The following is a 21,150-nucleotide window of genomic DNA, read 5'->3' as shown; positions in this document are numbered from 1 at the left end:
TATATCATTTGCAGGAGAAACTGATTGGCGGCCATGATCTTTTACTTATCCCTGATAATTGGCAATCAGGTCGGGGATTTGAGGTTTGGTCATGGTACCCCCTTTTACACGCCTTTAGTACTTGATGCATGTGTTTTTATTGGTAGCAGTATTTGCCCCGATTGGGTGATTAGTGAATCTAATGATGCACATGTCTCAGTACTTTGGGGTCACTGGGAGGGGGGTCATTTAATTCCATCACAATGACCCGTATAACTATGTACTGTGGTACTTCACATGAAGTGTTGAATGTTGTTTTGAAATGTCAATTCTGTGTATGCTTCCACTTAGGGCATAGATAAACCATTTGAATTTTGATTTTATTCTAAAATCTTGGGTTTGGATTAAATTGAAACTTAGGTAGTTGATTCAGGTTTATTTTATGCTGGCGTTTAATTTTGATTTTTCACTTAGTCAAAACCACTAGAAAACTGTAGTTTTGAAAGGGAGGAGTGTTAGAGGATAACATTAAATCGCTATTTATCATACTGGGTCAGGCTGTACAGTCGTACTATCTCTGTCATAGCCTTGACTGTGGTGCTCAGGCGCCACTCTCTGCCACTGACTGCTTGCGTATCAGTATGACGCTCTGAGAGGGTATTTATCCCTCTTCTGTGGAAGCATAGACAGACTTGAATGGTAGGACTAGCGCAATGTCTCGAGTTCATGTCTCCGGGTCCCGCACCGATGGTAAATAAACTTCTCCTGCATAAGACATCCAGACTGCTGCCTGTCATTCATCTATCCTCTCGAACACCATTGTTATTTCTCTAACAGTTATATTTTCGATTTTTAAATAAATAAAGATTTTAAACTTGTATTGACTATTTATAGAAATATAACTTACACTGCAGAATATGCCACCCTATACCATACAAACTAAAATGGTATCAGCTTTTTCTGGCTTCAGTAGGCGACGAAAAGCTTACAAATGGTTTGGCATATTGAATAGTTGCAAGTCTCTTTGGACAGGTTCATTTTAGTAAACTTGCCAACATTCACATCTCTGATCAGCAGAAACCACGTCGTACAACTTTCACCTCAGCGTCAGCGCAATGTCTCATGCGGTTCATCGCCCTCAGTGGTGCGTCTTATGGAGTTATGGTTAGCGAGTAGACGAGCCTACAGTCAGCCGGCGGATGCGGGCGGCTGTTGCGCTGCCCAGGTGACGTGAGCGAGCGAGAGAGAGAGCGCGGGGCAGCGGCTCACTCAGCCTGGAGCTGGAGGCTCCTGTGGCTGCAGCCACGGGGGAAATGGCATAATTGGCATAACAGCACCAGTGAACGTTACACGCAACATACACCCCACCCCCTCCTCATTTTTTTTTATTGCAGATCTACACGATTCACATAAATGGCATTTTCCGAGGTCAAAACGGCGAATTTCCGATTTGCATGTATGATTACTACCACTACCACTACAAATGATAACTAGAATGGTTGTTTGGCTCATGCCTTATGTGTATTTTCGCATCATCCTGGTTTAGTGTAGCATTACATTGTAGTTAGGGGTGTTTTCTCACCAGTTCAATCCTCCTTTTTGGCCTTTTCTGCCTGAGATGCTCCTTCAGTCACTGAAAAACAGAGAATTTAATGGTATTATATAGTATTTTCAAAACAAGCCACATACACTGATTAACGCTGGTAGGTTGCACTAAGCACATACGACTTCATCAAAACTATTGGAAAGTTAAGATATGCACGGCTTGGTCGGTGGTCTCTGCATACTAAGAATCTTTTAGAGGCTAAACAAATGACGATAATCAGTCCATTTTTGAGTATGGTTTTGTGTTGATTAAATTATCATTCATCTCAATATGTAAGATGAGATTAATTTATTGCCATAAATATGGTACTTTAGGTCTAATATTTTCTGCTTGCTGCTTGGGGTTTGCTGCCACACGTTTTGTCCTATACTTAGTGCATACCTGTTGTTAGAACTGGTTTAGCCACTTTCCTATCTAAAGAAAGTCTCCTAAAGGTTATGTAATGGCGTTTCTAGAGTAAACCACACGTGCTGCCTGCAGGGGCGGCTCACCACCCTATAAAAGTACAGGGTGTACTCACAGAGGAGCAGGAGAGGGGAGCAGAGCTGACACGGGCCAGGGGAAAGTTAAAATGCTGAGTAAACAGTAAACAGTAGACAGGTTCATGCGACATAAATTGTAAATCTTTTGCTTGATGAAAAGTCAACATTCAGTGACTATCCAGTACAGATGATGGCTAGAGAAAGTTTTGTCTTCAATGGAAAACTCCTGTACAACTGAGAGCTTGTACAAACACTGTAAATAGTGTATTGTTTACTTCACCAATACAAAAAAATGCTAACAAGAAGCATGTTTTGCCAATCTGATATTTTTCGTATGTTCTTATAGCCTGCGTGTTTATTTCATACCTTATAAGATATGGACATACTATTATCATTATGAGAAGACCTAATGAACCTAATTGGACTATTTATTCTGTTGTCCCAATAACAGATCCACTGTGACTCTGATTTTCATATTATGACATCAGGAAATTGCTTTTACATCACATTGCACATTAGCAGAAGAATCTGGTTGGACCTACTACACAACATTAACATTTTGTTATGTAATTGGAGACTGCAGGGCTTTGGTTAACAACAATGGAGTCATCAAGTTTATAGGCCAGCTATGTGCTGTTATCAACACAGTCTGAACAATCCCACTTTTCTCTGTGCTGCTCTCCGTCCACTGTGAGACTAAAAGTACATGTGTGGCTTGTGACAGTGTTGCATTTGTTCGGTAACACAATCTGCTGTCTATTCTCTGCGCTCAGGCCAATCACAAACAAGAACATGTATGACAACGGTTCATTAAGTGAATAGCTGATAGTTGACTCGCAATGTTCATCACTATATGTGCTGTGGAGACAGCCTTAGTGACCTAAGACGTGGAAAATACTGATTTTTCTTTTCTTTTTTCCTTGTAGTAAATATCTAAACAAGTGCAAATTAATGACAAAGGTTATGAATGAATTCTTACGGATAATGTACACGTGTCAAGGTGAATTTCTTGATACAAACATTAACCAGAACCTAAATTATGCTTCTGCTGTACTACACAACAATTCTCCAAATTCAGACAATTTAACACAAGTAAAATCTAATGAGGCAAAAACTTCTCAAGAGCAGTATTTAGGTCAACAGGATATTGTTTACTTGAATCCACTTATTTACACAAAGCTGCGTCCTGTCCACACACTCTCACGAACCCTGCTTTTGTCTATCGTGTGTACGCTTAAGTTTGTGTGATTATGCCGCTGACACTGACGAGTCTTTAAACCTCCACCTCAAAAGCTGTCAGAGAAAATCATTTACAGTCAAAGCATTTAACCAGAAAAGTAATTAGAGCTGTCTACTCCTGTTTATATCATTTTAAACTTTTCTGACAGCCGAATGCCATCATCTGGACTACTATCTGGAGGGATGATCTCTTGAGCCCTACAATATAGTCTTTACAGAGTGTTTGAATATTGGGAATCAGGTTTCAATGGACAGTAAATGCAAAAATGTCTCATGTGCATTTACAGTGCTGTATGATCCATGACATCTCTATATGTATCATGGCACTGGCCTGGTTTGAAACATTATAGCCTGTGTCACATCAAAATGATAATGTGTGGAAATCAGATTGAATAAATGCACATATGTACTGTTCTACTGTGCAAGGGAGTAAATACTGTATGTGAAACAAGTTGGTCAGCGATTCTTACCTTTAGATGCAACGGGCTCTGGTACCTCTGTTGGTGGGACAGTCTCAGCCGTGACTTTGAGCGGCGACAGTGGAGGCAACTCGGGTACAGTCGCGGCTGCAATTTGAGGGTCAATCACCGTATCTTCCACTGCTTCTAGTGGCGCAGCTGGGGTTTCAGTGTTAGCTTGTGCTTCTGTTACTGGTGGGGCATCTGGCTCATTTGATGCTACAACTTCAACATTTTCACTTTCAAGTTTTGGATCTTCTGCTTGGGGCGCATCTGCCTGAGGTGCCTCCGGTTGTGATGGCACACTTTCAGCTACCACCGCTGCCTCCTCAACTACAGGAGGAGGTTCACTCATTTCAGTAGAAGTGGGAGCAGATTCACTGGCCGCTTCAGCTGGTGCCTCAGGCTCGATCTTGGGTTCGGTTGGCTCAATAGGAGGTGCAATTTCTGTGGCTTCTGGTGCAATGGGGTCTGGCAATACCTCTGCTTCTACTGGGGCTGGGGCTTCAGGTTCACTTGTAGAGGAATCCTCGACGGTGGCAGATGGCGCTGGGGTAGATTCTGATGAGGTAGCTTCAACTGGGGTAGGTTCTGATGGGGTAGCTTCAACTGGGGTAGGTTCTGAAGGTGTAGCTTCAACTGGGGTAGGTTCTGATGGGGTAGCTTCAACTGGGGTAGATTCTGAAGGTGTAGCTTCAACTGGGGTAGGTTCTGAAGGAGAGATTTCACTTGGGGTAACTTCAACTGATGCAGTCTCAAGTAGATTTTCAGCAGAAGCAACTTCAACTGGTGCAGTTTCGATTGAGTCTACTGGGGTGACTTCTGCTGGGGTTGGTATGACTGGGGAGTCTTCAGCTAGGGTAATTGTTGGGGCAATTCCAGTTGGGGTAGATTCTACTTGGGCAGAGTCAGCTGGGGGTACAGGGGCACTCTCGGGTGGAGCAATTTCAGTTGAAGATTCTGCTGAGGCAGTTTCAATTGCGGGAGTGGACTCTACCTCAGCTGGGGTAGATTCAGCTGGGGCAGTGTCAATTGCGGGAGTGGACTCTACCCCAGCTGTTGTAACCTCTGCTGGGGTGGATTCTTGTGGGGTAGCTTCAACTGGGGCAGTGTCAATCGGTCCAGTTTGATTTTCTTCCGAATTATTTGTTGCTACAATTTCAACAAGTGGAGTCATTGCTTCTGTTGTCTTTGAAACCTCTTCATTGCTTTCTTCAACGACAACCTCCTTCGCCTCTGCCACCTCTGCCAACACGACAGACTCAACCAGAGCAGCAGCAATGGCAACTTCAGGGGCAGCTTCCACTGTACCCGCATCTTCAATTAGGGCTGGAGCTTCTATCTGAGTAGCCACAAAATTTTCAGCAACCTCTTCTGTAACTTCAACTAGCGTCTCCACCTCAGTAACAAGGTTTTCTACAGGGGCAACCTCCTCCACGGCTTCTACCATCTCCAGAGTGGCTTGAGAGGACAGGAGGTCCACCCCAGAGCCCAGATCCTCCTGCGCCTCCAGGGCCAGTAACACGGGCTCCATCTCCTCGTCCAGCTCCGGGGGATGGAGGTCGTCGGGTAGGGCCGTCTGCACAGGCAGCTGCACTTGGGCTTCAATGGTCTGGGCATCTTCAGCAATGAAGCCGTTCTTTACTGCAAGCAGATGATCATAAACATTATTAGCAATCCTCAGATAAACATCCTTCACACACATTCACGCTGAAAACGGTGTGTGAATTGTTCTGTATGCAATATAAAGTAGTTTAAATAGACTTTTCAGCAGATTTGTTCAGAGGTCAGTGCAGTGAATCATTTGCCTTATCGTTTAAGCCTTGACCTCTTACACCAACAAAATAGTGTGGTTAAATAGAGGGTTAATAAATTACTATTGGGTGGCATAGCATTAGTTGGGCCATTCGTGTCACATTTAAATCCATTATTTAAGTGTGACAACAAACCACTGATAACAAATGCCAAATACTCACAGCTGTTGTGTGTTTCTATGGAGAGAGATTTGTTTGAGAAGCCTAAAGTAAGCCAGCCTGGGTCTGAGTGACGTGCTAATCTATGTCCATGGTTGTCGGCCCATTAAGCGCAAATTTGCACATTTTGATTGCATCATCATAGCATTGAATCGCAGGTCCCGTGTTTCAAATCGAATTTTGAGATGGCTGTTGCACCCCTTTTCAAAGCACACATGAGTTGAAGGGATTTTACATGAGAGTAGATCCAATGTTCTTGAAGTTCAAAGCAACTACAATAAGAGGATGGCTACAGGAAGTAAATCATGAGGAACAAATATAGGAAATTGAAGAAAACACTTTTTAATTTCCTGCTTTAAGTTGCCTGAGGGACAGAGCGAAAATGAAGACAGTGGCATTTTAGCCTCTAGAGAGTCACCAAATACCCCAAACCATCTGGGACGCATAACAATGGGTGTGTGCAGTCAAAGTACAAAGAAAAGGGCGAAGTGCGAATATCAGAATCTTATTTACTAAAGAAAGAGCAATGGAGGTTTTGAATTGGCGTCATTGCTAAAAACATTAACACGGATGGATAGTTTGGCCACTGCAGTTTCCTGGTTTTATTTGTCTGACAGAGGAGGTAAAACAAGCTCAGAGTGATGAGTGGAAGGGAATGTGGGCGTTCGGCCAATGATCCATTTAAAAACAGGTTATTTTAGTCCACTTTAGTTTAGTAAGTTCTGTTCTACATTTTAAAAATTGTGATCCTTGAGGGAGAAAAATGTTCAATGCTCAAAAAATGGACAAAAGCCTTAGTAATGGAAGGCTCCAATGCTTAGCTCTTACTGTATAGCATTAGCTCGCTGTAATTGCAGTAGTGTCACTTGTTTTAGAAAAATAAGAACTTCCAAGACTGGATTATAAAGGGTTGCATTAAGAATGTCCAGTCAATGTGCAAATCACTGCACTCCAGAGGCAGAGGGTTTGCTGTAATGAAAATCTGAAGCTCTATGGGTCATATTTTTTAGGTCAGTTCAAAATGTTAAAAGTTTTTGCACTGAACTAAAGGTTTCTGTCGTGTACATACTGGGAATGTGACGAATAAACTGCTGGCCAGGGCTACAGCTCTACATCCAAAACAGACAAAGATGACCAAGATCCCAGTCATAACACTGGGGCATTTAACAGAGGTACCAGACCATAAACAGGCCAGGAGGGAGGGGAACTGGGCACAGGGGATGGGACCAATAGAGTTGAAAGGTCCACAGCTGCGATGATAGACAGACATGCACTGTCTGAGTTCAGCTTCATTAGTGAAGCAAACAACATTACCGTGGTTCTCTTTTTGGCATGATGTCACATTATCCTAGTGATTACTCGCGCAGTATTTGTGAGTTCACAACACACAAAAATACAGTTTGTGCCGATCACGCTGAATTCTTTGAATCCACTTCAGTGGTGGTTCAGGCCAATCATGTGGCAGTATTGCAGTGAGAGGGTGAGTTTTACACTTGCCAACAATTTGAGTGAAACGCGTTGCTTGATCCAATCAGAGAAACAGTAAATGGTCATATTTATACAGCGCTTTTCTACTTACATTAAGCTCTCAAAATGCTTTACATCAAGGAACTACTCTACACTACACTCTCATTAGGCCAGTGTAATCAGACATTGGAGGTTAAGTGGGTGAAGTGTCTTGCCCAAGGACACATTGACAGTGTGCACCTGCAATTTTTCAACCGCCAACCCTCCAGTCACAAGACCTGTTCTTCTATCTGTGCCACTGTCGCCCAACGTAAATGCGTACGTCCTCCTCTTGAATAATTAAAGCCATAGCTATTCCAGATATTACAGTCCGAGCATTAGAATCAGCCTGGAATAGCTCTGGGTTAAATTGTTCGAACTATACTGTACTATATTCTACTTACTTAGGCTACTTAAAACGCATATAATACCAGAAACAATATTGCTGCCACTTTTTATTTTACATAGATCATAGATAATGTGAATTGTTGTGAATGTGTACAGTGGATTGAACAATTTATGTTCATTTTTAAGTCTATGAGGACAATTGTTAAAATGTTCACATCTAAACTAAAAGAGTCAGTGTGCTTCGACTATAGCCTATATAATATTAAAGTGACAGCTGTAGGGCGGGACATGTGCCAAAAATACACCCTGTAAATTACAGACTAATAAAAAAGGGCTGGAAAGGATTTTCATGGTCTTAAAAACGGCTCTGTGAATTACCAGCAAATATAATTTATCTTATTATTTATGTCAAATAAAGCACATGTCATATATCCATCATCTGTACAACAACCTTTTAGCTTCCATTTTATGCTGTGGAGTGGAGCCTGCTTATATAATATTTAGACATGATAAATAATGAATATAGTCCTGCTCAACCTCGATGCCAGTATTATGAACTCTGAGGAGTGCTTTAGGATTGTATGTGTTTTTCATCTTGGTTTATAGAAACACATTGATTTGGCACAGATGTTGTAATGCCAGATGACAAAATTCTCACCATTAATTAATGTAGGCTAGAGACCATGTTTAGTAACTCGTCATTCAAATTTTAAATAAACTTTAGCGACATCTTGTTCAACCCAAGTCACGTATGTAAATAGTTTGAACTTGATAAACAAACACAGAAAGTGGGGTGTTGTTATGCCGTATGCATGTGAAGAGGGCGGTGACGCAGCCAGAACACGCTGTCCTGCTGCAGCTGCCCATGACACACACATGAACGAAAAACAATCAGAGTCTGTGCAACACCTCCATATGATCCCGGCCTACTGCTGTAATGAGAGCACAGGCTGCACATGCAAAGACAGTGGGAATGAGCCACAGTCTCTCGCACAAACATGTGTATGGTGACACCATAGTAGGCATTCAAATCAGACCACATGCACAAAAGGCTCTTCTGGGCCTGGCCTGACATCAGTTCTACTTTTAAATGTTGACTGTCTTATACACTGTCACACACACTAACTAATTCATATTGTACAAAGCATGCATTAAATATGGAGGATAAAACAGAGCCTATTCTTAAAGGGACTATAGGGAGTTTAAAAATGTTAAAATTAAGTATTTTCCTCCCCCTACATGTTCCAGCCATGTCCTAAGGTGTAGAATGAGCTCAGACCTGTTCACCACAACTGCCTCTAAAATCCTGCACTGTCACTCAAAAAGGTGTTAATTCGGGTCCGAAGTGCCATCATGCATGAGCGCAATATAGAGACTGCAGTTACACATAAGACCGGAGGTGGCAGTAGTGAGCATAAAATGAACAACTTGCATCTAGCCCCTTTAAGCCTCGTAGATTTATATTGTTTTCTTTTGTCAATAAAAGGCCAACCATATGATGTTTTTTCCCTCTCTGCCTAACACATTTCTGTGAGCTCTTCTCTTCTGCTTCTTGAGTGTGTGATTTGATTTTCATTGTACATTTTAAATCATGCACTCCCAAGCAGAGCATAGTTCCCTCTTCCATTTAACAGAGTTTAGGACTGCGCTGTGGCTAAATCACTTGAATGGAACGAAACAAAAGAAACAAAAGATAAAAGAATACTTGAATACCACTATAGATAAAGGTTAAGCGCTACAACTTTGAAATAATCAGTCTACTACTTGCTTTTATGCAAATTTGAATACTTGCATAGATGCCTGGGAGTTTCGCCCTGTCTCAAATCCACAACAAACTGGTTTGGTTGTTTGTCTCTAGCTTTTCCAGAGTCTGCATACATTGGTGTATGAATGAGAGTGAAAGGGTGACTGGTTCCTTGCTGTTAAGCGCTGGTACAAAAGTTATATAAGTTGAGACCATTTATCATTTCCAGATCATCTGTTAAATACAATCCAGGAAACTCCCAATGGTTCTGTTACTACAGTTAAATCCTTAATGCTATCCTCCATCAGCCATCTTAACTTTTGGATTCATGTGATTCATGTTTTATTCACAGATTTGCAAGTCAGCATTTTCTTCCACTCATCTATTGTGAATATAGGCATAATTCTTACAACTGTCATAACTTTGCTCAATAATTTGCTGCCATAATGTTGCATGCAAAACTCTGCAGCGTTTTGTCCATATAGTGGGATATGCTATGGTGGGATGTGTTATAGGGAGACCTGAGTCTGAAAGCACATTGTGTACCAGCCGGTGCACACACCCCTTTGCAAAACTGAAGTCACAAAAACTAACTTCAGTGTCACTCTAGTCTATTCTACATTATCATACACCCTAACCGTTTCATTTAATGCCTTGCCTTGGTACAACTGACCGCTTTTAGTAGATATTACAAGTTTATGCGCTGTTTACTCACCCACAGAGCCGTTGGCCTCTTCTGGCTTCGTGCCTGGTCTCTTCTCCTGGTCCACAGTCTGCGCACTGGATGAGGAGCACCCCATTTTGACTGCAAAAAGCTACAGTCAAATGTAAAACGTGTAGATTTTCTGAGAACAGACAGATGTGTTAATTGCTTTAAAAAAATAAAAATCCTCAACTTGCCTGGCACAGAAATACAAGCAACACTTCAATAACTATCTATGCATAAGTGAGCGGCATTATCTCCACTAGGCTTTGCGCGTGGCCCGCTGTAGCTTTCACGCGCCAACAACGGTCTCTTATGTGCAGCTCAAGCAAAGCGGGGTCTAGTTTGTCCTGAGTGTTTCCTGCCCCCAGCCCAAAGCCGCTCCGTTCGCTCTGAAGGAGGCGGAGACCTGAACATGAGGCCATACATGTGCTACAAGCGGCGCTCTGTTTTCATAAGTGTCGCCTCCCGGTGGAAAACCTCAGAACTACACATGCCACACAGTAGCAAGAAAACGTATACGTGGCCTACAGACACAGTAAAAATGAAAGTCAGTAATAATAAACAAATACAAATAAAAAACACAAAAAGTAGAACCATTGTGGCAAGTTGTGATGGGACATGGAGAGACAGAGTTAAGAAATTGAAGGCCCTTTACCAGATTTTTATTATTAAACACACAAAGAAAGGGGTCCTTTAACCCCTTAACCTCCACCGGAACCAAGGACAGTTTCTCCAGTTCGGCTTTAACCAAATCTAAAAGCTTTTTTTTTTTTTTAAGCGTCAAAATCACAATATATAGCTTTCAAATGAGGCGTTACTGGCCTATAGCCTGTAAGCTCAAGTCGAGAAGCTTTTAGATTTAGGTAAAGCTGAAGAAAGTGTTCTCGGTTAAGGCGGACAGTAAGAGGATAAAGCTAATTGACCAAATACACATAGAAACATTAGTTGGCAAAACAATCCACCCATAAATTGAGGACACCCACATTTGTACATTTCAGGCGATGAGTATCTTGAATGTAACGTAATGGGATGTACCAATAAGAGGCCACCCAATTTTTTCAAAGGCATGAAGTAGCATGTTTATTATTATGATTATAAACATGCAACAGTGGCGCCTATGATAGAGCGGTGTCATTGTGTCCTTGGGCAAGGCACTGAAGCGCTTTGAGTGCCTAATGTAGGTGGAAAAGCGCTGTATAAATTGAGACCATCTACCATATTATTAACATATACAAAAATATTATTTCAACATGCTATCATACAACCAAAAATACACATATAAAGCATAATAAAAGTGCACAAATATCTCTGTTATAATTGGTATAAAGTATCAAAGTGTTTTTCGGGGTAACGGACGTGATGGGATTTCCTCTGGTCTATTTGCGAATGTTTTGATCTTCCAGCAGCTGAATCTTCTTTGATAATGCTTCGAGTGAGCAGGTTAAGGATAACATATCTTGAACATTAAATAGTACTTATTATTGACAAGAACACTTCATGTATTTAGGCCCAACGATATGATGGCACATCTTTAAAATCTGTTAAAGAGAGCGGAAAGTGGAAATTCCTAGATACAGTTCTAGTCACGCCACTCATGTGCTTGATCACAATATAACAACTTTAACATTAATTTCCGGTGTATTTCCAATTATTCATTCATCATTACCAATGCGTTTCACCACTGCCTTAATGTACAACAACACTTCTTTAGTATTTAGTCTCCACAACATTTCTCTGAATTTCATTTTCTGCAGAATGTTCATGAAAAGGATATTGTTGTTCATCACCATTTTGAGTTTCTCGTTGACGTCATTCTGAAACAGCACGATGTTCTCACACTCGCACACGCTCTCATCCACTGTGGGCACAAATTAGACACAAGCACGAGATCAAGGACTCTCTGTCTTTCACTGCGGGGCCTCTTTTAGAGCTTTCTTTGAATGTTACTCATTCAGATGAAATATTTAATAAAGGGCAAGACATGGGAAATTGAGTAAAGAAGATCAAAGTATCAAACAACCACCACTGCAGTTTACTTCTTGGACGGGCCTATTTTTCTCATCTGCTTTGGAGCATTTCTTAGATCAGAACGGATATTTTGACAGCTAAATCATTTATAGCAACACTGTTAACTGTTCATTGTAATGCAACTGAGTTTTTGTGCTGTTATTAAGTACAAAGTAGTAAAGTATAGCGCAGATACAAGTTGTTGAGAGATGTACCTTTGCATATTCGGAGTGTGTCCTTGAGTTTCTCTGTGATTTCTCCCATTTTCCCAAAGTCCTCAGCGTAAAAAAGGTGCTTCTCATTGGGCTCTGAGGCGATCTCCTTCAGCTCCTGCTCAACTGCCTTACCAACACCCACGGCATAAATGGTGACTCCTATGAATCAAAGAAACACATGGTTAAATTACCTTAACCCTGAGCCTTATGATATGAAGTCTTATGTTACATTGTGTTACTGCACAAACGTTTGAATTTGTATTATCATCTTGAAACTATAGATCTTTTCCAAGGCACCAGTTTAAAGATACTGGACAGGGGTTTGCTCAGTGGTTCTCAAACTGGTACTGGTACAGGTGTGGTACTCAGGACTATATGCAATTTTAGGCTCTTCTGGTCTTGACATGATTTAAATAATTCCTATTGTAGACCAGTTTTAGAACAGATTTGGTCCTGATTTGACTTTGGCACTTGTAATATCAAATATTTTATTCGGAGGTGGTACTGGAGTCAAAAGTTTGTGAACCTTGTTCTACATTTTCTATTATTTGTTATTTTAATTGATTTGTTTTCTTTTTCTGAATGAAGTTTTTATTTTAAGTCCATTGGGCTCCATGCGGCCCTCAGACCAATTTATGGTGGCCCTCGGCCTCTTGCTGTATCGGTACACATCACCAGAGATGGACCTTTTAATTTGAAATGTAATAATTCTATGCAATTCTAACCGAACAACTAACATTTTACTGTGAGACTGAGCTGGCATGAAGGCTTTAAGCTTAAATAGAGGTATGGGGCACAATTTAAACCTCTGCTAGTCGAAGGTTTTGCGGCACTAACTACCGATCTACGGCCCTTCACCCCGTGTATGCTTCAATATGCGTTTGGACACCCCTGGGCTAGGGTATGCACAGAAGTTTGAAACACTCATACTTAAAGCTACACTGCAGAACATTCCCAATAATGCTATGTTACTACAAAACAACAGACAATTGAGGAAGGCGTTATCAATCCAAAACGTGCTCACTGCCCACAGCTAGTCACCGACAATGCTGTTTCCCCAGTGGGTTCTGAATCATTTTCATGAATAAAAAAAACCTTGTTCTCAACTGAATGCTTATCTTATCCTATTTATTAAAAGGAAAGTCACACAGTATAGGGTTTAATATAAATACATATATATGCTCTGTTGGTTTAGGCACTCACTTCACTTCACCAAAACTGTCACTCACCAGACTCTTTGGCTTTGGTGGCCCACTCTGACACATCATCCTGGGACCTCCCGTCTGTGAACACAATGCTCACCCGCTGCACACCGGCTCTAGCGCCCTCTCCAGCTGAAAAACTCGTCTCAAACATGTGTTTTAAAGCCGATCCCGTCAGTGACCCCCTCCCCATGTACTGCACTTGGGACACGGCCTGCTTGACGTCCCGCGCAGAGGTGAAGTGGTTTAAGCTGAACTCGCTGCGGACTTTGGTGGAGTACTGGATCAGGCCAATGTGAGTCCCCGTCCTGGACACGTCAAAAGCATCGACTATGGTGTTCACAAACTGCTTCACGAGCTCAAAGTTGGATGGACCAAGGCTTTTAGAGCCGTCAATCACAATGACGACGTCCAGGAAACCACTGTTACAATCGGGCTCTGGGGAACAAGAAAATGAAATAAAAAGGCAACAAATAAAAAAAATAATCCCTTCTGTAACATCAGAATCAATGCCACACTTGCAAATTAAATATGTCATGCTTTCCTCTCTCCCCAGGACCAGCAGAGTGTCTGTGCTGGGAGTGCACGGACGTCTCCCTCCAGTCCTGCTCCCATTTTACACATTTTCATACAGTGATTTTAGTTGAAGCAAACCAGAGTCAGTCAACTGCACAAAAGTAAATTTTTAAGGACTTAAGGATTTTTAGTTGTTGTAACAAGCCTTCTGATTGGTTGTGATACAATGATATAAAAGTGCAGCAGTGTTTGGACAGTATGTGACAAAATCCCTTTTTGGCCAAAAATTGGGCAATGGTGCGGCCGACAATGTGCACTAGTGTCTTCCGAAAATGTTGTCGAAAGTTTTAAGGTTTTACTTTTGCAGCTCTTCCGGTCCTCTGCCAGTGTGAACCCCTCGAAGCATTTACAGACGTACGAGTCATTGGTGTTGACGCAGAGATGCTCACAGCCGTGGTCCACAGTCTGACACAGGTCCAGACCTGGGACAGATTTTGTGCATGTGTAATGATTGTTGTTATCGCTAACGATGAACTATGTGTTTCACTTACTTTGACATGTTTTTCCATCTGCTCTCAGTTTGTATCCTTTCCTACATTTACAAACACAGGCCTTGTCTGTGTTCTCAAACCCCTGTTCACACCCATGTGTCCCGTCTGCACAGTGGTCAACCTCTGCAAGACAATAATGAATAAAGATGGAAACAGCATTTTGTACTTTATTATACTTTTGCAAATTTGTTTGACTATTTCATTATAACTACATAAATCTACTCTGAGCAAGTTCAACTCTTGCTTTTAAAAATATGTTTTGCTTAAAGGCAATGCAAGGCAAGGCAACTTTATTTATACTTCGCATTTCGTACACAAGGCAACTCAATGCGTTGTGTACGAAAGTGTATGAAGATTTGATTGTTTTTCACATTTTGGTGATATTCCTTAAATCTTACTCCAGCACATTATTGTGGTATCTGCTCCTCTTGTGGATAAAATGATAACTTACTTCTGCAGGTTTTTCCATCGGGCCGCAGGCTGTAGCCCGGTCTGCACTTGCACACACATGAGCTGCCTGTGCTCACAGACTCCTGTTCACAGCCATATTTCGCACAATAATCTATCTCTGTGGAATATAATGGATGTTTTTGGCTTTTAGTATGATTCAGAAAAGATGACTCAAGATCCATTATGGTCGATAATAGATCACTAGACTGGCAATGCTCTGGTTACGGTTTCATCAGAAAACAGCCCTTTTAATTTATCATTATTTATTTATTATGCTAAGAGGGTTTACAGGTCGACACTATATAAAGGTAACTTCTTATTAGTCATTAAACATTTCTAGATGTATGTATGAAATGTATTTTTCTCAGGGCTGCACAATTACTGTAATCAAATTTGCATGTTTAAACATAAAGATTCAGTTCACAGTCCCCATTTTAAACAGGTCAATGTGTATGATTTTAAACATTATAATACCCACTTATATTATACTAATTAAATAACTACAGGTTTTTTGCATTGTAAAAGTGAAATAGTTATACTTTTCACTTACTCTGACATGTTTTTCCATCTGGTCTCAGGGTAAATCCTTTTCTACATTTACAAACACAGGCCTTGTTTGTGTTCTCAAACTCCTGTTCACATCCATGCCTCCCGTCTGCACAGTGGTCAACCTCTGCAAAACAATAACACTATGTTAAAAGCCACATGCTCTATATGTACCGCTCTGTTTATGCGATCTTTATTTGAGTGTCACTTCCTCCTGCCCTGCGATACTCACTCCTGCAGGTGTGTTTGTCCGGGTTCAGCACATAGCCCTTCCCGCACTTGCAGATGTAGGACTCTGGGATGCTGATGCAGTCCTGCTCACACTTATGGAGGCCCAGGTCACAGTAGTCTATTTCTGTAACAAACAATTCCAGCGCCATATAAAGCAGACAGCACTCGACCTGCTGTGCTGGTGTCCCCTCAGACAGTCTACAACATGTGCAGCGCGTTTGAACGGAAAAGCATAGTTCATCCACCTCCTCAAGGTGAAATAAAAGCTTCTCCCAGCTGCTTTAGGCATGAGGCAAACTGACTTGTCCTATACAACCACACATATCTAATCTAAATATGGTCATAAGCAAGATTCATTTCCACATTGTTTATTAACAATGGGAAGGAAAAGAAAATCACTGAAAAGAGACAGAGTGTGAAAACACTGGTTAAGTGTCTTGCCTAAGGACACAATGCCAGTATGCATTGGTAGGAGCAGATATTGAACTTCCAACCTTCACGTTAGTGGGAGAATACTGAGTGAGAAAGATAGTTTAAACTAAAGTCTAACATATTGCATTGTAGCTGCCACTGGCTACGTGTTGCTCTATGGTAGAAGTTTATTAAAACAGCAAAAATACTATTAAACAAAGGCTGAAACACCACTACAGTTCCTCAGTGCAACGTCAGTGCGATAATATTACGACTTTTAGTTGTGTCTTTGCTCTTTGGTGCGCACTTCAAAATCAGTCCAGATTAAACAATCCTGTGCTCCAAGAAAAAGTTTCATACAGTAAGAACTTAAACAACGACATGAACCCCCTTTCACATCACCACACTTGCAGACTGATTGAAATAGCACACATCTTTCTGGAAATCGCCCACTCTTTTCTGTCAATACCGCAGAAACACCAGAGACTGCTGGCTCTCAGAACTAATGGAAGTCTATGCAAAACATCCGTGATATGGTTTATGCATTTGAGTGACTATTCATCCACTTCATCTACATAACACATCAGTAATATCAGCAGTAAATCACTGCATGTCTGTCCAAACAATGCAATAAGCTCTCTTTACTTTCTAACCATCCAAGCTGCTTCCTGATTTTTCTGCAGTGTCTCCATAAATACAAAAATATATCTCATCATTGCACACTTTCCCTTACATTCTTGACACCTCCTCTCCTCTTTGACACAGACATGGTTTGGCCTGGTTTTCTTACGGTTGCAGGTCTTGTTGTCAATGGTGAGCTGGAATCCCGGGCGACAGCGACACTCGTAGCCCTTAGGAATGTTTGCACAAATGTGTTGACATCCGTGCTCCACCTCAGCACAGGTGTCCTCAGCTGCAAAGGTGACAGAACAAGCCCAGTGTTATGAATGAGAGTGAAGCAAATTCTGTACAAAAGGGTTGTTTACTAACATTATGTACTTTATTAGTATATTTCTCTGTAATCGCAAACAAAACAATTAAAAATATAGAGAACAGATGCTGGGTACTGTGATGTGTCATGAGTTTGACTTCCGGCTCCAAGAATCTGATCTGATCTGTCTCTTTCATTCTCTTCTATTAACCCCATTTTATGCTGTACTGTCCTACTGTCTAAAAAAATATACAGGCCAAAAACATCTTTGGGAATAAACATATGAATGACCTCGACAGGTTTTGCCATCTGGGTTGAGGACGTATCCGCTCCTGCATTTGCAGCGGTACGAGGCCGGGCTGCTCACACAGATGTGCTGGCACTGATGGTCCACCACTTCACACATGTCTCTCTCTGCTCAATAGACAGAAGAGGAGGAAACTGGGTCAGACAGAGTGTACCCATCACTTTCAACCTCCAATAAACGGTAAGTATGTGAGAGGTCTGAATAATGGGTAGTATAACATGAACATTACAGTGGAGAGAAGTAGTCAGCAGTAGTAGCATATTTCTCATTAAGAGTATTTTAATGTACTGTTCAAGTTGGCTACTAGTACCATTAATCACGACTACATCCAAAGCGCTTATAGTGTCAGAAGTAGATTGAAGCCTTCATGCATTGAAAGAGGGGAGTGAGCGACGGCTTAAACATCTTCATCTTCTTAAGACAATAGGCCTGTGTGCCTTACCGCCACACAGTTTGGACTGAAAGACGGTGATCAGTGTCTCTATTTGACTGAAGTTGGCCACCAGGTGCACATGCTCAGAGTGCGGCTCGCTCCCAATCGCCTTCAGCGTGTTCATGTCCACTCGCCCCACTCCGATGGCAAAGATCTGTATCCCAGCCTGCCTCGCCTGTGCAGCTACCTCCTCCACCTCGTCCTGTTACAGTAATCATGAAGTTTTAGAAGTGTACACAGCTTACTCAGCATTTTTGGAAGAATAACAGGCAATTTTATGATTAGGTGCCCTGACAGAGGATCAATCTGAGCCAACAGGCGGCAAGGTTTGTGTAATCAGATGTGACAGTTTGCAGATAGTCCCAATTTTGAGCCCTCTGTCCCATGTCCCTGTGGATGTTCCCAAAACCCCTTTGTCCCAGTTTTACACACGGTCTCTGCCGAGTCTCCCGGTCTTTCATCAGTGCCATATCCAAAGCTGTTTTCCTGAATGCTGACATTTATGTGCATCAGACACAAAGTCTATCCCCCCATTCTTAATTGGTCCATTTAACCTCTTAGCCGAGTGCATTCTCTCCAGTTTGGCTTTACCCAAATCTAAAAGTTTCTTCACTGGACAGCTATAGGCCAGTGTAACATCTCATTTGAAAGCCAACAAAACTGATCTCAACGGATCTTTATCCTTGTGATATTGCCTTCACTTTTTTTACTTTTTCCATCGCTTTTTTTAATCCCTTATTTGCTGCTCTTTTGTGCCTTTTTTGCAGCAGTTCTGTCACTTTTTAAAATTGCGTTTTTGTCCCATTTTTGACACTGTTTCCATCACTTTCGTGTCATGCTTTTGTGGCTTTTTTGTGGCACTTTCTTCCTTGTTTTCGTCTGGTTTTGATGCTTTTTTTCAAGAAGATTACTATTCTTTTGTAATGGTTAAGGGGTCGCCGTACCTCCTGATCAGTTTGTTAGGGACGGCAAATGTGATGTAAATTGTGTTCCCCTCACACAGATCGTGCACATAATTTTAGAAACTAGAAGGTCTTGGCTTTCAAATGACTATCACTGTATTATTATCAGGGGCCTGTCATGGTCCTGAGCGTCCACTTATTCATTGACATTAACACCGTACCTGTGGTCTGCCATCCGTGACAACCATTGCGATTCGTGGGATCAAGAGCTCCTCTGGGCGCGCGCCTTCCTCCTCTGTGAACGCCGTCTCCATCGTGTACTGCAGAGCCAGCCCTGTCATCGTCCCGGTCGCGAGGTGCGTCATGCTCATCACTGCTCGCTCCACTTCTTTTTTGGTGCGGTGTGTGTTCAAACTAAACTCGTTTTGGACCACGCTGCCGTACTGGAGGAGCCCGACTCGAGTGGCGTCGGGACCCACGTCTAAAAACTGCAGCAGGTTGACGATGAAGGTTTTGACCTTTTCGTAGTCGCTGGGGCGGATGCTGCGAGAGCTGTCAATCACAAAGACGAAGTCCAGTGGCATCATTTTGCACTGAGCCGCTGAAATAATGTAAGAGAAGTCAGATTATCTTGAACTGTACCTTTGTGTGTAATGCTCACTCTGGATTTGAATTTAGATTTTTTTTTTTTGTATAAAGATGGAGCCAATAATAAGATCATCAACCCCCTAGAACAGTACAAGGGTCTTACCTCTCAGTCTAGTTTGAGTCGACAAAGGTTTAGTGTAAAAGTAGTCAACTAAATCTAAGATTCATTTACTCAACTTGACATTCATATTATTGTGAATTTATGACACATGGCTCTTTCAAAATGTGTCATTGGAAATTGCTTTAAGTCGCTTCTTGTATTAATTTTTATTTGGTTTTAAAAGTCGACAAGAATATCTGGAGATTTTAGTCTTAATTTAATTCCTAGCAACTACTTTTCATTTAGACTTACTAAATTGTTGATGAAATAAAGTAAAGTCTGCTGCTAGAGATTAATAGTTTCTGATAAAGTCACTGGAGATAAGAGGTGAAAAGCTTCTCAATTTTAAAAACAATCCAGTACAGATGATGGTTTGATACCATTTTTGTATTAGTTATTAGTTATGTAAAAGTCAAAAGGCATTAGTTTGTACTCATTCAAAGTCACTATACTGTAAGCTGCATAAAATACAGTGGGAAGAAAAAAAAATCTCACAATTCTGCCTAAATTGGTCACTAAATGTGGTCCGATCTTTATTAAACGCAAACATTTACATTTTATCATATTTGTAAAGGCCATAACATGTAAACATTCACAGGAGAGCGTGGAATAAGTAAGTGCACCGCCTGAATCTCGCTGAACTGCAGCAGTTTTGTAAAGAGGAATGGTCCAAGATTCATCCTGATCTTTGTGAATGTGTAATCTACAAAAGAAGGATCAGGAGCTACTTAATACAGGGGTTCACTTACTTATTCACACGCTGTTGTGAATGTTTCAGGTTTTTCTGCAAAATATCTTGATACACTTGTGAATACATTTTTCCATTGATGATAGCACATTGTTCAGACCCTAAGGCAACAAAACAGCCCCACACCATGATTTTCCCTGCACTAGACTTCACAGTGGGGATAAGGTTTTGATGTTGATGTTCCATTTTTCCTCCACACAAAATATAAAATTTTGGTTTGTGAAAGAGCTCTTGGATGCTCCACAGCACTGCTGGAAACATACTGTGGACTGATGGACCCAAAGTTGAACAGTTTGGGAGCTGGCTGAGTCTTCTGCAATAACTGCCATCCTGTAGTTGCAGATTAGACGCTTACAAGATCATGATGAATCTTGGACCATTCCTCCTTACAAAACTGCTGTAGTTCAGCGAGTTTCAGGCAGTGTACTTACTTATTCCACGCTCTCCTGTGAATATTTACATGCTATGGCCATTAAAAGTATGATAAAATGTAAATGTGTAGGTGGTATTAGTTACACTTTTTTTACGTCTTTGCACAGTGGCTGCCAGTCTGTTCCATAACCTCTGACAATCGCTCAAATCATAAAACAAAGGATGGATGTCGAGGTGTCTGGCAAGGACACAACGACGGTAGTCTAGTCATTGCTATGTCCGCAACCTTCATCTTAGTGGATCAACTCACTCACTACCTGTTACTAAACCCCTGATACATAGCGTTTGAGCAAGTCTGACAAAGAACCAAACAATGTACCTCAAACAGTGGCTGAACTCTGCAAATAGTCTTTCTGTTATCCATTTATTGTCTAAATTCAACCAAAATGACATGGGAAAGTCTCCATCAGCTACTTACTTGCTGGTTTGGCTTTGTGTTTTTGTATTTCCTTAGGAGCAGAAGTTGGAGAATTCCATCG

At 41.4% G+C, this 21,150-nt stretch overlaps 2 protein-coding genes across 2 annotated transcripts in view; both read right to left on the bottom strand.

Moving 5' to 3' along the window:
* LOC306966620 (uncharacterized protein) overlaps positions 1-10,408 on the bottom strand; it is a 20,270-nt gene extending 9,862 nt beyond the window's left edge. Inside the window, exons 1-3 of the mRNA XM_079561427.1 lie at positions 10,051-10,408; positions 3,777-5,408; positions 1,562-1,612 (exon numbers count right to left, since the gene is read on the bottom strand). Of these exons, the coding sequence (XP_079417553.1) occupies positions 1,566-1,612; positions 3,777-5,408; positions 10,051-10,135 (1,764 nt within the window). The 5' untranslated portion in view covers positions 10,136-10,408 and the 3' untranslated portion in view covers positions 1,562-1,565. The remainder of the gene's footprint in view (positions 1-1,561; positions 1,613-3,776; positions 5,409-10,050) is intronic.
* On the bottom strand, positions 10,272-21,150 carry LOC306966048 (matrilin-4-like; the record flags this gene model as incomplete). Its single annotated transcript, XM_079560682.1, has 14 exons — positions 21,090-21,150; positions 18,965-19,344; positions 17,851-18,043; positions 17,393-17,515; positions 16,961-17,083; positions 15,761-15,883; positions 15,533-15,655; positions 14,984-15,100; positions 14,533-14,655; positions 14,341-14,463; positions 13,493-13,903; positions 12,264-12,422; positions 11,829-11,899; positions 10,272-10,430 (listed from the first exon to the last, which is right to left on the bottom strand). Exons 2-14 carry the CDS (start codon positions 19,328-19,330, stop codon positions 10,272-10,274), a joined length of 2,214 nt encoding a protein of 737 aa, XP_079416808.1. The 5' UTR covers positions 19,331-19,344; positions 21,090-21,150.

The sequence above is a fragment of the Gobius niger genome (assembly GCF_951799975.1).
Source record: "Gobius niger genome assembly, chromosome: 8".
NCBI classification, from domain to species: Eukaryota; Metazoa; Chordata; class Actinopteri; order Gobiiformes; family Gobiidae; genus Gobius; species Gobius niger.
This window is presented reverse-complemented; position numbering and strand designations above follow the sequence as displayed.